This window comes from Semicossyphus pulcher, unplaced genomic scaffold (assembly GCF_022749685.1).
Source record: "Semicossyphus pulcher isolate SPU_LCO1_2020_fin unplaced genomic scaffold, fSemPul1.0.p SCAF_6, whole genome shotgun sequence".
Classification (NCBI taxonomy): domain Eukaryota; kingdom Metazoa; phylum Chordata; class Actinopteri; order Labriformes; family Labridae; genus Semicossyphus; species Semicossyphus pulcher.
In genome coordinates this window covers 31,431,484-31,446,193 of record NW_027211737.1, presented here as the reverse complement: position 1 = coordinate 31,446,193, position 14,710 = coordinate 31,431,484, and the positions used below count along the sequence as shown (strand labels likewise).

Genomic DNA, 14,710 nt, shown 5'->3' with positions numbered 1-14,710 from the left:
TGTTTCTTTACTAAGTCTTGTTCTACAATGTTTTTTAGCTTCCAAAAAAATGATGCCGGATTTAAAACAAACAACAGAAGCATCACATGGTATGTATTTATGGTGTAAGGTAGCAACACTTTCTTTTCAAACTCACCTGCTGATGAGGTAAAACAGCTCATCTTCGCTAACATTAGCATCCTAATTTATAAACCTAAGATTCGGTCGGCCTTCATTGGTAACATTTGAACCCTGAAGTATCGTGACAGCTTTTTGACTTTGTTCCTGTGTGTTTAATTCATTTCTTTCTTTGGGTGAGTTTTCAGGGTTTCTGAATTCCTGCAGTAACAAAAGATATTTGTTGTTCTTGTAAACCAACAACAGGTCTTTATAAATGTGATTATTCAGGATGTGGAATAAATAAAAGCAACAGAAGCTTTTTCATGCGGAGGTGAACCGTTACATTGACTCACTCTGCAGGTAGAAACAAACCGTTAAGCTGGATTCTGTTTCATCAGTTCATCACAGAGATTATTAAATTAAAAACAGTCCACACTGAGCCACACTTCATCTTTTATTCTTTATTCATCTTTTATAACAACAAACATGAAAAACCAAAGATCAAACAGAACACACGTTTAAAGATTGATGTGATCAGTTAAACAGTATCCACTCTGATATGAACAACAACAACAAAAGATGCATCACATAATTAATTGTCTGTCGTCATTCTTCATCGTTTCAAATCATCCAATGAGCTGCTTACATGATATATGTTTTGGAATATTTGCAGCATTATATGTGATTATGGATTACAGAGAAAACAGAGTGAATGACATCTAAACATTTAATTTCACTGACATGACAAATATCTTGATCTTCCTCTTATGAACAAGAAAACAAAGATTATCTCTACAGACCAGCAGAGCTTACAGCTGTTCCAATCTTTCTTTGCTGAGCTGTTGTCTGTGTCTTTATTTGTATTGTGTGTATTTGTTTCCTTTAGGCTACTAAACTTTTTGACACACTGTAATACTTATTTTACAAAACTTAAAAAACAATTAAAACAGAAAATGAATGAATTACATTTTTACACAATATCCCTCAGGTATAGTTTAAGTTTAAAACAATGCATTGTACAGCTTTTACTCAAGAGTCTGACTTCTCATCACTGCTGTTGTTATGCTTATCTGCAGTTTAATATCAGCACAGTTTTGTTGTTGTGACTTTTACATGAAACAAATCTCTTCATGAAATGCAGCAGCTTGATTTGTCCCCTTCACTCATAAGTTCCTCTATCAAGTCAGTTATTTCGTTATCATGTGTTTCCTGCAGAAACTTTTTTCTCTCCTCATTTTTTACTGTTTCAATGTCTTTTTTGTGTTTTTTCAGCAAGGTGGTGATTCTTTCCAGATTTTCTGGCTTTTTGGTCACACATTTTACTAAGTCATGAATTTCACTGTGATGTTTTTTCTTTAGTTGTTCTTGGTTGAGGGCTGAAAGGGCCTTTAAGAGGTCATATTGCTCATCTTTGTCTTTCATTTGTTTCTTGTGTTCTTCTTTCTGAGCTGCAGATTCATTTCTGTGTTTCTCTTTGAATTCATTAAACTCTTCTGCTTTCTTTCTGGCCTCCTCTTCATGTGTCTTCTTCATATTCTCCATTTTGGCTTTAAAGTTCTCCTCAATGGCTTTTTTCTCTTTTTCCTCTTCTTCTCTTCTGATTCGATCCTCTTCTTTTCTTTTCTTTTCATCATTTTTTCTTCCCTGTTCGTATTCTTCTTGGAGCTTTTTCAGTTTTGTTTGTTCCTCCTGTCGTCTCTGTTCAGTTTCTTGAAATCGTTTTTCCCACCATTCTTTTTGCTTCTTCTCCCAGTTCTCTTTTTCTTTTTTCATCTCTTCTCTGGTCTCCTCCAGCTTTCTGTCAATGGTTTCCTTGTCCTCTGACTCTGACTTTATCTTTTTCTCCAAAGCTGCAAGTTTCTGTTCCCACTCCTGTCGTTGAAATTCTTCCTGTTCCTTTCTCTTCTTTTCTTCTTTATGTCTTGTTTCCTGTTCTCTCTTTCTCTCCTCACGTTCCTTGTTGATGTTTTCCTCCATTTCTTTAAGTTTTTTTGCACTCAGTTTTCTCTCCTCTTCAGTTTCAGCTCTCTGTTCTTCCACTCTTCTTTTCATTGCTTCCATTTCTTCCTCATGTTTTCTTTGAAGTTCCTCCCTCTCTCTCCTCATCTCTTCTTCCTTCTCCTTCAGGATCCTCTCCATCTCTTTCTTTATAGCAGCTTCAGCCTCTTGCAGCATCTCATTGGTGTAGCAGCTGCCTCCATTTTCCTTCAGCATTGTGTCGATCTTTGTTATCAGCTCACTGACTTGTGTTTGGTTTTGTTTATCATAGTTATTAAACACATGGTATCTTCCTCCACAGTCAGTGAGTAGATTCTTAAAGGAATCATCACATTCATTTTCAATGTATTCTTCAATGGACAGCTCCTCATGTTCAAGTGCGTCTCCTCTTGTGAAAAGAATGATGGTGAAATGTTCAGCATTCTTTCCAAATCCTTCCTTGATCAGTTTTACTGTCTCCTTCTCTTCTGGTGTTAACCTGCCAATTTGTAACACCAACAGGAAGACGTGTGGTCCTGGAGCCAGAAGATTGATGCATTTTATCATCTCTTCATGAACCTCTTCATGGGACAAACTGTTGTCAAACAGGCCAGGAGTGTCGACCACAACTACTGGACGACCGTCCACTTCACCATGTGCTTTCTGACATCGTTTGGTGACTGATGTTTGGCTTAATTCAGCTTTAAACTCCTTTCTTCCTAGAATGGTGTTTCCTGAAGAGCTCTTTCCACAGCCAGTCTTCCCGATCAGCACAATCCTGAGACACTCTGGGCTCTGCTTCTCATCATCACCTGAGAAATAAGAAAGCTTTAAGTTACTTTAAATTCTGACGTTTTTAAAAGATGGCCTGCAAGGTAAAACGTTAAACAGGTTGTTTATGACTCAGAAAAATAAGTGATTTATTTTATTTCTATTTAGAAACTGTATGTTACTTACAGCTGAGCAGGCTTTTTGTTTTCAGCTCAGCCTGTAGTGTGCTGATCTTCTCTATTTGTGCATAAGCAAATGTTTCTGTTGTGTAGCTGATTGGTTTGTCTTCGTAGAGTCTCATTCTTTCCACCTCGTCCAACAGCTCTGGGATCTGCTGCTTGTCCTTGATGTTGAGAACCAAAGATCTTCCTCCACAGCTCTGAAGGAGCTCCTGGATGTCTTTGCTTCCTTCTACAAAGTTAACAACAGCTGGAGCTGTAGGATCTGACTCCACAGTGAACACAATCATGGTGAAGTCATTGACTCGAGAGCTGAAGGTGTTCTGGAGGGTCTTTAACTCTCCCTTGTCTTCATCAGTGAGGGGACCCACAGGTAGGACCAGGATGAAGGCGTGGACACCCTCAGGATCACAGAGGGAGATGCACCTGAATGATTCCTCCATCACTGCCTCCTGAGGTTTTCCATACAAGGCAGGCAGCTCCACCAGGGAAACCCAACGTCCACACACCTCTCCCTGATGTTTAACACACTCTGATGAGCTGGAGACTGAATGAACATCTGTCTGACCTAAAATGGCCTCGGCTGCTGAAGTCTTCCCTGCTCCTCTCCTCCCACACAGAAGCAGGTTTAGAGCTGCTTTGTTGGGTCCAGACTTTGGTCTTAAGGACTCTTCAGTGAAGGTGAGGAAGGTTCCTTTGTTTTCATGCACAATGTTCTCAATCTTCTTCATTAACATGTTGTGATCATCTTTAAACATGCTGTAGTGTCTTCCTCCACAGTCTTTAAGGAGATGATTGACAGGGTAACTTTCAGTCTCCTTGTGTGTCATGATGACCATCGAGTGTTTTAAAGCATCTTGTCCAAACAGACTCAGGATGAACTTCAGTGTTCGTCTGTTCTCCTCAGTGAAATCAGAAGGTTTCACTAACAGCAGCAGAACATTTGGTCCAGGAGGACAAAGACTCTCACAGCTCTTCATCTCTCTTCTCACAGCCTCCTCAGGCAGACTGAACATGTCTGGAGTTTTCACTACTGTTAATGGTTTTTCTCTCCACTGTCCACACGTGGCGACACAACGACTTGTTGAGGAAGTTTTCTCATGATGAACAGCTTGACCGCTGATAATGAAGTTACCAAGTCTTGTCTGTTTGTCTTTACTTTTTCCCAGCAGCACGATCCTGATCCCAGATGCTGTAAAACAACAGACAGTAAATAATGTGACAATGAGGCTGAAATCACAACACTTTGTCGACATGAGGGAGTCCCTTCAGTCGTCTCCAGGCTGAACAATATTCTAGTTCTATTCAAAGTTTAAAGATTCTGTTAAAATGTAATTTTTAAAACACAATTATATCTTGACTAGCACTGTTCGGAGGAGCCTGGATCGAAGATTTCCATCGCAGCGACTGCACCCAACTGCTGCTCATATGATGAGAATAAAGCACTTGAGCTAATCTTGTTTTAAATGCGTACTTTAAACCTCAATCGCTGCAAATAAAGACAAATAAATATAATAAAATGAGTCACTTTCGGAGTTATGGTTTTGTCTAAATAGAGCATAGGGTGAATGGAAATGCATGTTAGCCTATAACTTTTTTATGAGATGTTAAATTTGAACAATTTGATTATTTTTACAGAAAATGTAAATAGATGATCACATTTCTCCTAAAATGTATTATGCAAAAACAAAGTTGCAAAATAAAAGGGCCTCCATTTAATAGTTAAAGTCAAGGTGAAATATAAAAAGGTAATTTTAATCCCCAGTAATATTGTGCATCTATTTGACAATATAGGCCAGAAAATCAATTTCTTCGTATTCTTATATCAAAATCCGATCATTTTTTCTTCCTGTAAAACAAAATATCACGTGTGCTTACGTAAGCTAGGACCAACCAATTTAACCAATAATATCACGACATCCACCTGTCAATCAATCTGCAACATTTAGCCGCAGAGCACCAAGAACGCTCGGTCAGTTAGCTAGCTACTGCGCTGCGGAGAACGTCTGTCTACGCCCACTTCCCAACGATCAAATCAAATCCCTCTAATGATATGTCCCGCCTGCACGTCCTGTTTCACTCGGAAATACGTCACGATACGGAAGCTAGATACTCTCCAAATGCCGTTTCAGCTCGACTTTAAACAAGTGTTTAATACAGCTAATGTTAAGAGGCTTAGTCCACCAAATTTTCATTGGTTGGATTCCATCCAGGAGCAGCAGCTTGTCTGTTGTCTGCGAGTCTGTTGGACCAATTTGTAGTGTTACCAGCTAAGGCTTCACCTTTAAGGAGGGAGGCCTTGTAGGTAACGTATGCATGTGATGTAGTCTGTTATAGGAATTGAGTCTGTGAGTTACAGAAAAGTGGGAGGATGTACCGTGGAAACACTGAAACAGGCTTTCTATATGTTAAGTTAAAGCAGTCATTAGAAAGAGTCCAGATAAACTCAGGTTCAAGTACAGCTGTTGTGAAAAAAGGGCAGTGTGTTGTGTTCACTGCACTGAGTAATTAAAGCATCTGTTTTATGCAACATCACCACAAAGCCTCACAACCGTTCTTCAATGATTTGTCAGCTATGTGCCAAGCTGAAGCCATCTGACAGATCAATATTTTTCCTGTTTAAATAATCAGTCTCGGTTTTTTTTGGACAAATTGCTGTAAAGTGGCAGCTCTCTTTGTGTGTGAATACATTTTAAAGGCTTATTATTACAGTTTTGTATTTTTCTGGTTTTAAGTACTTTGTCGACAATGTTGTTTATAAAATGATTTTAGACTATTTCAGAACCCCTGCCAAATTATGCTCTATATTTTAAACAAATTAATGTAACTGTGCAACGACAAGGAAATTCTCAAGTCAGGGGCAGCCGTACTGAATAAGTGTAATTGAAGGGAGAGCTGGCATGTGAAATGATTGAAGATGTAATATGTTTTTTTATTGTCTTTCAATGGTGAAGAACTGTGTGACATGTTTGTGAGAAAAGATGCTTCTGCAAATACATGAATAATACTGTGATGAAGTTACTTACTTTGAGACAAAAGGTTTTTCTCTCTGTGTGGAGTGATTTTTTTAACCGTATACAGCCCTGTGAAAAGATCACATCATTAATTTGCAGCTTAATTTTCTAATTAATAAAAAGAAAACATGTGAACAAGGTGTTAATTGTTGTCAGAATTGTTTCTATACTAACCAGCAGCTTTAACAGCATCTGTGATCTTTTGTTTTGGTCTTTCCTGAGCTGGTAAGCTATCTGTCGCTTCCTCAAATGCTTCATAGCTGACATGCTCTCCATTGTTCTCCTTTAAGATTTGACCCAAGCGTGTTAACAGCTCTGAATGTTCGAGGTTCTTCTGCTCCAAGTATCTGTATTTACACTTTCTGATCATCTCTTTCAATAGAGGCTGTTCCATGTACTTCTTGAAACCTGGACTCTCCTCTCTCTGTGTTGATATCAATAACAGTGAATGATCAAATGATTGATCACTGAAACTTTCGAGGACTCTGCAGAGACTCTGTTTGTGTTCCTCAGTGAAGTTTTCAGGCTGTAGAAGCAGCAGGAACACATGAGGTCCAGGATCAGAGACACTCGCACAGTTTGTCACATAATCTGTCAGCTGTTCGTGAGAGATGTTGACATTTAACACATCTGGAGTGTTGATAACAACTATTCTTTTCCCCTCTAATGTTCTGGTAAATCTTTGACACTGGTCTGGTTCCTTCTCAGTGTTGAACACAGTCTCTCCCAGTATGAAGTTTCCCACTGAACTCCTCTCAGACCAGCTGTTCCCCAGCAGAACAACCCTCAGCTCAGACACTGAAAAACAAGATGAGGAAAAGATTGACTCACATTTACATTTATTTAGAGTTTCATTGCTGTTTAATTTCAGGGGTTTGGTTACCTACTGACACATGTTACCTGCAAAATACTGTACAAACAGAGTTTCTTAAACAGCAGGATTCACATTCAGGATTCACAACAGTTTCACTCACTTGAAGGTGGCAGGAACTCGTAGCTGCTACTGCGCTTCTGAGGCTGAAGATTATCTGTGATTGGAAGGACACAGACGGATATAGTCATGGAATTCATTGCAATTACTATCACAGTTAAAATCATAAGTGTATATAATATGTAATGCTGCATATAATACACCTGCTCATTATAGAAACAACAGTGTCATTGACAGAGAGTTATCCAGACTAATAAAGTCCGACTAGACTTGTAGCATGGAGACCACTTTGGACAATGACAACTACACATCTTATTTTGGTGTTTTTTTGTATATCTAGAGAATTGTTGAACATGTATAGTTTAGTGTATCCCATACAATAAGTGATGGCTGTCTTGCCTTTACCCTGTAAATACACGTCTAATGTGAGAACAACTTATTACATTTTTAGTAATGAAACTCTAGTGAAAGTTCAGACTGTTTATTTTTTCATATTGGTTCTATTGGTTATTTCTCATACCATTCAGCTCACACTCCCCTCACATAGCTCATTCTTATTTTTTCTGCAGTCATCAGCTGTTCTCATCACCTGGTCACATCTATCCAATAGCACACAGCCTAATTAACACGTCAAATCAAATCAAATCAAACTTTATTTATATAGCACCTTTCATGCAAAAAGAATGCAACACAAAGTGCTTCACAGACAAATTAAAATCATATCACTAGAATTAAAAACATATCACAATAATACAAATACTGGAAACCTGCCCCTCCCGACCCACCCGCAGAGGCACACATACACTTTATCACACACACAGACAGACACACATGTACACGTATGCACATACACACTCACACACATACACCCACCCACACACACGCTCGCACTCAGGATAAAACATGGTAAAGAGACATGGCAGGACACTGAGGAACAGGTGAGGAAAATGCCACATATGGGAGCCATCCGCACTGGGAGGGGTCACAGTCTACGCCTGCAGGGAGTGCCACCCACAGAGACCACCCCGACCCGGAAAGACCGGGATAGACTCCGCACAAGGTGCAGAACCCCACGGTCCTCCGGGCCTGAGGGATCTCCAGGATGACGTCCCCGTGGGCAGACCAGACACAACTCCCAGTGTGGAGGGCTCCCATGAGGAAACACTGGAGCTAAAAAGTAAAAGGCTAAAAGACAATAAGATGGCTGAGATAAATGTAAGAAATAAAATGATAAAAATAGAAAAAATAAGATAAAATGTAATAAACTTTGAGATAGAAAGATTTAAGAATAAATAAATAAACAAATAAATAAATACAAATAAAACTAAGGCTTAGAAGATTTAATAATAATAAAGTGCAAAAAGAATTAAGAATAAATCATTAAAATTATTAGATATTAAAAATAGATAGATAAAACAAAATAGATAAAAGCATGCATCAGCACCTCCGTGTTAGCCTGAGAGAGAAACAGGCGGACCCTGGCAATATTCTTAAGATGATAAAAACCTGTTTTTGTTACGTTTTTAATGTGTGGGATAAAAGTGAGCTCAGAGTCAAAAATGACGCCCAGATTCTTTACGTGTTGTGATGGTTTAAAATCCTGCAGTTTTGGTAAAAGTTTCTCTCTCTTGCCTTCAGGACCAAAGATTAAAACTTCTGTTTAGTCCTGGTTAAGCTGTAGGAAATTCTCTATCATCCATGACTTAATATCTAAAATACAGTCACATATTTGTTCCAGATAAATTGTTGTTGCAAAATGTTGCATTTTATTTCAGAAGTTTATCCTAAAATTCAGAGCAGCATCTCTCCACATACATACAGGTTTTTAGTGTCTATGTGGGGTTTTAGACTTGTATGTCCAGCCATCCATTATCTACACTGCCTATCCTGTTCGGAGTCATAGGGTGAGAGGTATGGGTACACTATGAACAGGTCTCCATCAATCACAGGGCTGACACAGAGACAGACAACCTTTCACACTCACACCTATGGGCAATTTTAGAGCCACCAATGAACCAAACGAGCATGCTGTCAACGTTTTCTTAAAGTTGTACTACATGGAGATTAGTCATTTATTTTTATGTTCTCATCACTGTAAGCTTTATCGTGTCAGGGTTATTGTGTCCCTTATTGATCCTTATTCTGGACACTTGTACAATGATTAACCTATGTAGTTACTCTATCTATAAACTGAAACAATTTAATAACTACATTAGAGTATAAAACGTTGCTTTTAAAAATGATTTTATTATTGGTGATTTGAATAAATCTGTGGTTTCTGACCCCAAACAAGCAAACATATAAAATATCTCGTAGTGTATTTGACAGCTGTAATCTAATCCAACATATGAACATGCTGCACGTACCTGAAGCTAAAGCCGTCATCATGAGCGGTCCCTCGGCCATTGCGTTATTTTATTTGGTAAAAAGCATAAAAAAGCAGAGACTTCTTCCAGTTTGGTCCATCTGTTCAGGCCTGGATCAAAAACACACATTCAAGATTGTTTCAGTTTGTAATATGCAACACAAAGATGTACTCTTTATTAAAAGATAAACATGAGTGAACAGAAATATAGAAACCTGTGTACACTGTAAATAATTTCCCTGCATAACTGACTCACTGAGAACCAAGAGCAGAGAGGAAACAGAAGGTGTGACAGAAGAAAAACAAGAAACTTGATTGGTCCTAACTTTGATCACTTTTTTATTGAGAAACCCCCTCTTCTTCTGATATGGTTATCACTGGCTACGGACATGCAGTGTTAAGACCCACACCATATCGGGCAAATAATACAGTAAATATATCTAAACATCGTCTCATTTCTTCTCACGTGTAAAATATATCATCTTTATTTGAAGGATAAAGACTACATTTGCATTGCATTACCAAGCAACAATAATAGGTTACAGCAGATTATTTATTTTATATTTAATCTGCAATAGGTTTCAAGCAAAGACTGTTGTCATTGGTTTCAAGTCTCTCTATAATAAACTTTAAATAAAAGTAAGAAAGTGGTTAAATGGAGGGAAGAAGAAACATTGAAAACTAATTGCAGTATAGTTTGGTAATCAGTGGGAAATCATGTAAAGTTTTATAAATTAATGATCTAAATGTAAAATGTAAAGATTTCAAATTAACATAAATACTGATATGCAGGTAACCCTTGATCTTGGACTTTCCCCTAATGTTTTTATGAATATGATCCATTCACACTTGGCAGGAACTCACACCAATAGTCCAATAAATTAGACCTTTGAACTGCAGTTTGACTGTAAAACTCATCCATCAAGGACATTAGGTTTCTGTCTGGTGACTTGACATTATGGCCAATCAAAAAACAAACCACAACAAATGATTAAAGACCCAAAGTGTTGTTAAATTATTCCGATTCTTACATACATAAACTCAAGGAACTATGAGTCTGACATTTCATTCTGTCCCTAATTTCAAAAGTAAATTCTGAAGTGACTCTAAATCTATCTTGAAGCCTTGCAGGGCGTTGTCCACTGACGATAGACCAATACATTTGTTTGATATCAGGTTTGAATATTAGATCAATAAAGTTTAACTGCAGGTTGTAGTCCACTTTTATTGGTATACGGTGCTGGAACAGGACCCGATTTTCACTCATACCCTTGATAGTCTTTTATTATATATTGTTAAAATGGACTGAAGGAATTTCTGTGCAATTTAAATAAGGTTAGCTTGTTATCTGTGTACAGTGGTACTAACTAACATTTATCTAGTACTTCACAATCTATTACTATTTTAAGGTGCTTGTGATGTACCTTAGTATATCAGTTTTATATTTGTCCTCCGCTGCTTTTCAGACATTATTGTACTTGTTACTTGACTACATGCAGCAGCTTAAGGGCCCGATCAGACAGGACGCACTTTGCAGGCTGTAAAATGCGAGGCGCACCGCACTGCCTTTTTTGTGGAAGTAAACACCCGATCAGACAGCGCGTTTTAGCAGCTGGGGGCGGCTTTTTTTCCTACTGTCGTTAAGGCAACTACCGAATCATTAGCTGTCATTAACCTAACCGTTACATTGTAAACTGACAGAAGGTTTTCTGCTTTGAGTTGAAGTTTTTTCAACTCGAGGCGCTCGGAGCGTTTCCTCAAAAACGCGAGGCGCGCAGAGCGGAAAAAAGCGTGGCGCTCTGCAAAGCAAAAGCAGCGCGCAAAAAGCCTCTCATTGAAAACAATGACAAAAAGCCACCCCCAGCTGCTAAAACGTGTCCTGTCTGATCGGGCCCTAAGTCACTGGTTAATTTTCAGGTGACAAAGTGCTTTTCTTATATTTACGATATGTATCCACAGTAATGAAGTCTGATAATAAAATAAAAAAACAATACATTAAAAATGACAAATAATAAAAAGGGAACAATCATAAAATGTAATTAACATATTTATGATAAATATGATAACCTATTATATAAAATAATATACACAATGATTAAAGTACTGAAGTTCATCTAAAGACAAGTTCTGAAAGTGAGTGTATTTAATTTTATGTTGTACTGATGTTTACCTGTACTTTGTCAGTTCATTAAACGATTAAAAAGTGTACTGAACTGTCAAAAAGTAACAATACAGTAATTAAAACATGGCCAAATGAGAGCCCATGCTTGTTCACATGTTGCTGCACATTCAAAACTATAAAACATTTCAACTCAGCATTAATGACTCAGCTATTGACAGCTATATATGGCCTTTATGTTGATATAAACATTTCTAACAGTCCTTTAAGTGAAATATTTCTTTATCTGGTTTTGGTCACGTTTACTCACCTGCTTCTTTCTTTCCTAACATTTGTTTCTTTCATGACCTCTTTAATTCAAAGGCATGTATGCAGCACCTAAAGTTAAATGAGAGGCAGATGCAGAAACAGAATTTAGAAAAAGATTTTAAAATAGTATTTCTATTTTGCGTTACACCAAGGTGGTATTACACTTGTGCTTATATTTATAGAGGAAAAAGGGGAAAGGTGTTCAAAAGTACGTGAAGTAGTTCAGTTTATTCACTGGCATATTTTCAGTTTGATTCATGTCTGAATCTCAAATTGATTTGTTTATTATTATAAGTTTTAAGTTGAGTTTTCTTTAAGCATGTTGTCGTAATGATCGTCCCTCCTCCCTATTTTATGATAGCATTTATTTTTTTACAGTGGTTGTTTAGTTAATGTTTTACCAATGAAACGTTACTGAACTTTAGACTCTGGTATTAAAGACTAAGACTTTAAGACTTATCTGTACATCTACAGACTACTGAAGGCAGAGAGACCTTTTCTGTTTCAGCAAATATAAAACACTATCGCAAACTTTATAGAATCTGGTTTTATCTTTTTTTTTTAAATAAATTAAAAACAATATATAAATATAATTAATCTCCATGTCGCTGCTTACCTGAGGTAGGTGTTGCTGTGGTCCTGGGCTGTCGTTCACCTGTGACATTAATAAATACAGACAATGACTCTGGTCCAGTCGTGAATAGTCAGCAAACTCCTAGGTATCAGAAACAATCGCTGTCCCCAGTATTCCAAAACATTGTTTTTCTCACAATAAAGCACATTTGTTCTTCTCAACTTCTTTGGTTGAATTTATGTTTCTGTCATGTTGACTCACCAGAGGAGATCGTCTTTGTTGCCAGGTGCATCTCATGAATTACAGACTCACCTGGGACAACCTTCCTTTTAGCCGAGTGGGCTGGACAGATGCTATCTGTCATAATTTATCAGATTTTATATCAAACATCTTAGTTAATGTTTAACATTTTCTGTCGTGTTGCACCAAGAACTGGGAAGCCTGATACATATGAGCACTTTATATACTTACCAAGCACACAGTCCTTTAGTTCTACTCCATGTTGTCAAATATATAAATGTATATGTAAAACAAACATATGTATAAACAAATATGTGTCTTTGTGTATATTCCTGTCTTTATAAATTACTTTTTACCTTAAAGGGAGTTTTAAGTTTGGTTTGTATGATTTTTTTATGAACTGTGAGTTCATGACCTACAGTAGATGATGGTCAGCATGGCCATAATGCCAACTGGAGTACCAATGCTGAAGCTAAGCTTTGTATCGCTGTGGATGTGGTTGGCAGCAAAATGTACTTTACCACCTAAAAAAATCTTTATGAAGTTAAGTGTATATTTTGTATATTTTGACTACTTCGCATTGTCGTCAAGTAACTGCACAAGTTCCCTTTTCCCAGGTTGCACACAGCATCAGACTAGCTGTTTTGGTGAGAAAGTACCAGGGCTAGCTAAACTGAAATCAAAGTTCACTCTTCTGAAGATCTAATCATAATGCATGCGTGTCTTTCTGGGCTTTTCAATACGTCTATTTAAGTGTTAATATTAGTCTTATAAAAATGTGTATTGCTTATTGTAGATTTTAAGATATTTATAAGCACTTCTAAGAAATGTATAATTTATAGACAGCTAAAGAGCATTAATAAAAGGTTATACCTTATAGGTTTCTTATAATTGTTTATAATAGCATTACAAACTCCTTCATTCAGTCTTACTTACCTAGACCATTTGTAAGCCTTTACTAAACTTCACAGTTGCTTTATTAAGATGAATACATATTTTACTATGCAGTAATGGGCAAATAACTATGCACTTATTAACAGTTAATTATGCTTTTTTGCCGCTACAGGATCTTAAGCGAGAACAGTGCCTTGTTAAGGTAAATAAATCCTTTATTATGCACTTAGTAACAGTTCTGCTTTTTGCGGCTCCCATTTGTAATGAGCACTACATGGGGGATCATGGTTGATAAAATGTCAATAAATCATTACATACAAATAGAATGTTTTGATAAAAAAAAAAAAAATCACATTTTCAGATAGCTCCTCTAAATTGTTATAACACTTTAATTGTACATGGTTGACACATGCGCCTCAAACAGGCCACTGGAAAAAATTAAGTTATTATATATATAATATTTCAACTTTATACATTTACATTATGTACACAGGAACATACATGTCCCCTGTACTTTATAGTGAGTTAATAATCATGCTTCACCAAGTAAATTCATAACATAATTATATCTTTGTCAATCATAAGCTAATGACTTATTTGAACAGATTATAAGTTCACTTTGGGACAATAGCCAGTAAGAACACAAATGGTCACTACAGCCAGCAATTCACAGTGAATCTGAGTAAGAGGCCTGCATGTCATGACCTGAGAAATAATTAAAAAATAACTTTTATCATCAAAACAAAAATTTTTTTTATAACTGACTAGTTATAATTAAAGGAATAGTTTGGTTAGTTTGAAGTGGTGTTGTCTGAGATACTTCAATAGTAAGTGAAGGCATCCTACAAACCGTGGATGCTGGTCAGCACAGCTCGCGTTGAGAAACCGGCCAGAGTGCCTGCACGGAAGCTAGGCTATATGTCGCTGCAGATAGGGCCACAGGTAACAAGTCATTTATCCACTTATAAGGATGTCCCGCTTAAAAGCCAATAATGGTTTTGATTACCGTATTGTTCTGAACATAAGACGATCCTGGATATAAGACGACCCCCTTTTTCCAAGACAGATTTTTGGAAAAAAGGCTTTTTGATGACAAAATCTTGTTTAACCACGAAGAACATTTTATTTGAAAATTCTAATAAAACATTGACAAAAAACAATATCATAGTGCAGCTCATATCACAATGGAGAAAAAAAATATGATAAAATAAGGTAGACTGTTGTTTATAACAGTATAA

At 37.0% G+C, this 14,710-nt stretch overlaps 2 protein-coding genes across 2 annotated transcripts; both read right to left on the bottom strand.

Moving 5' to 3' along the window:
• Positions 1 to 540: 540 nt before the first annotated feature.
• Positions 541 to 4,105, bottom strand: LOC138610345 (GTPase IMAP family member 8-like). The gene is made up of 2 exons (XM_069683083.1): positions 3,034 to 4,105; positions 541 to 2,888 (listed from the first exon to the last, which is right to left on the bottom strand). Exons 1-2 carry the CDS (start codon positions 4,040 to 4,042, stop codon positions 1,228 to 1,230), a joined length of 2,670 nt encoding a protein of 889 aa, XP_069539184.1. The 5' UTR covers positions 4,043 to 4,105; the 3' UTR covers positions 541 to 1,227.
• Positions 4,106 to 6,209: 2,104 nt separating this feature from the next.
• On the bottom strand, positions 6,210 to 9,377 carry LOC138610054 (GTPase IMAP family member 5-like). The gene is made up of 3 exons (XM_069682748.1): positions 9,338 to 9,377; positions 7,011 to 7,068; positions 6,210 to 6,897 (listed from the first exon to the last, which is right to left on the bottom strand). The coding sequence occupies exons 1-3, from the start codon at positions 9,375 to 9,377 to the stop codon at positions 6,210 to 6,212; spliced, it is 786 nt and encodes a 261-aa protein (XP_069538849.1).
• Positions 9,378 to 14,710: the final 5,333 nt, after the last annotated feature.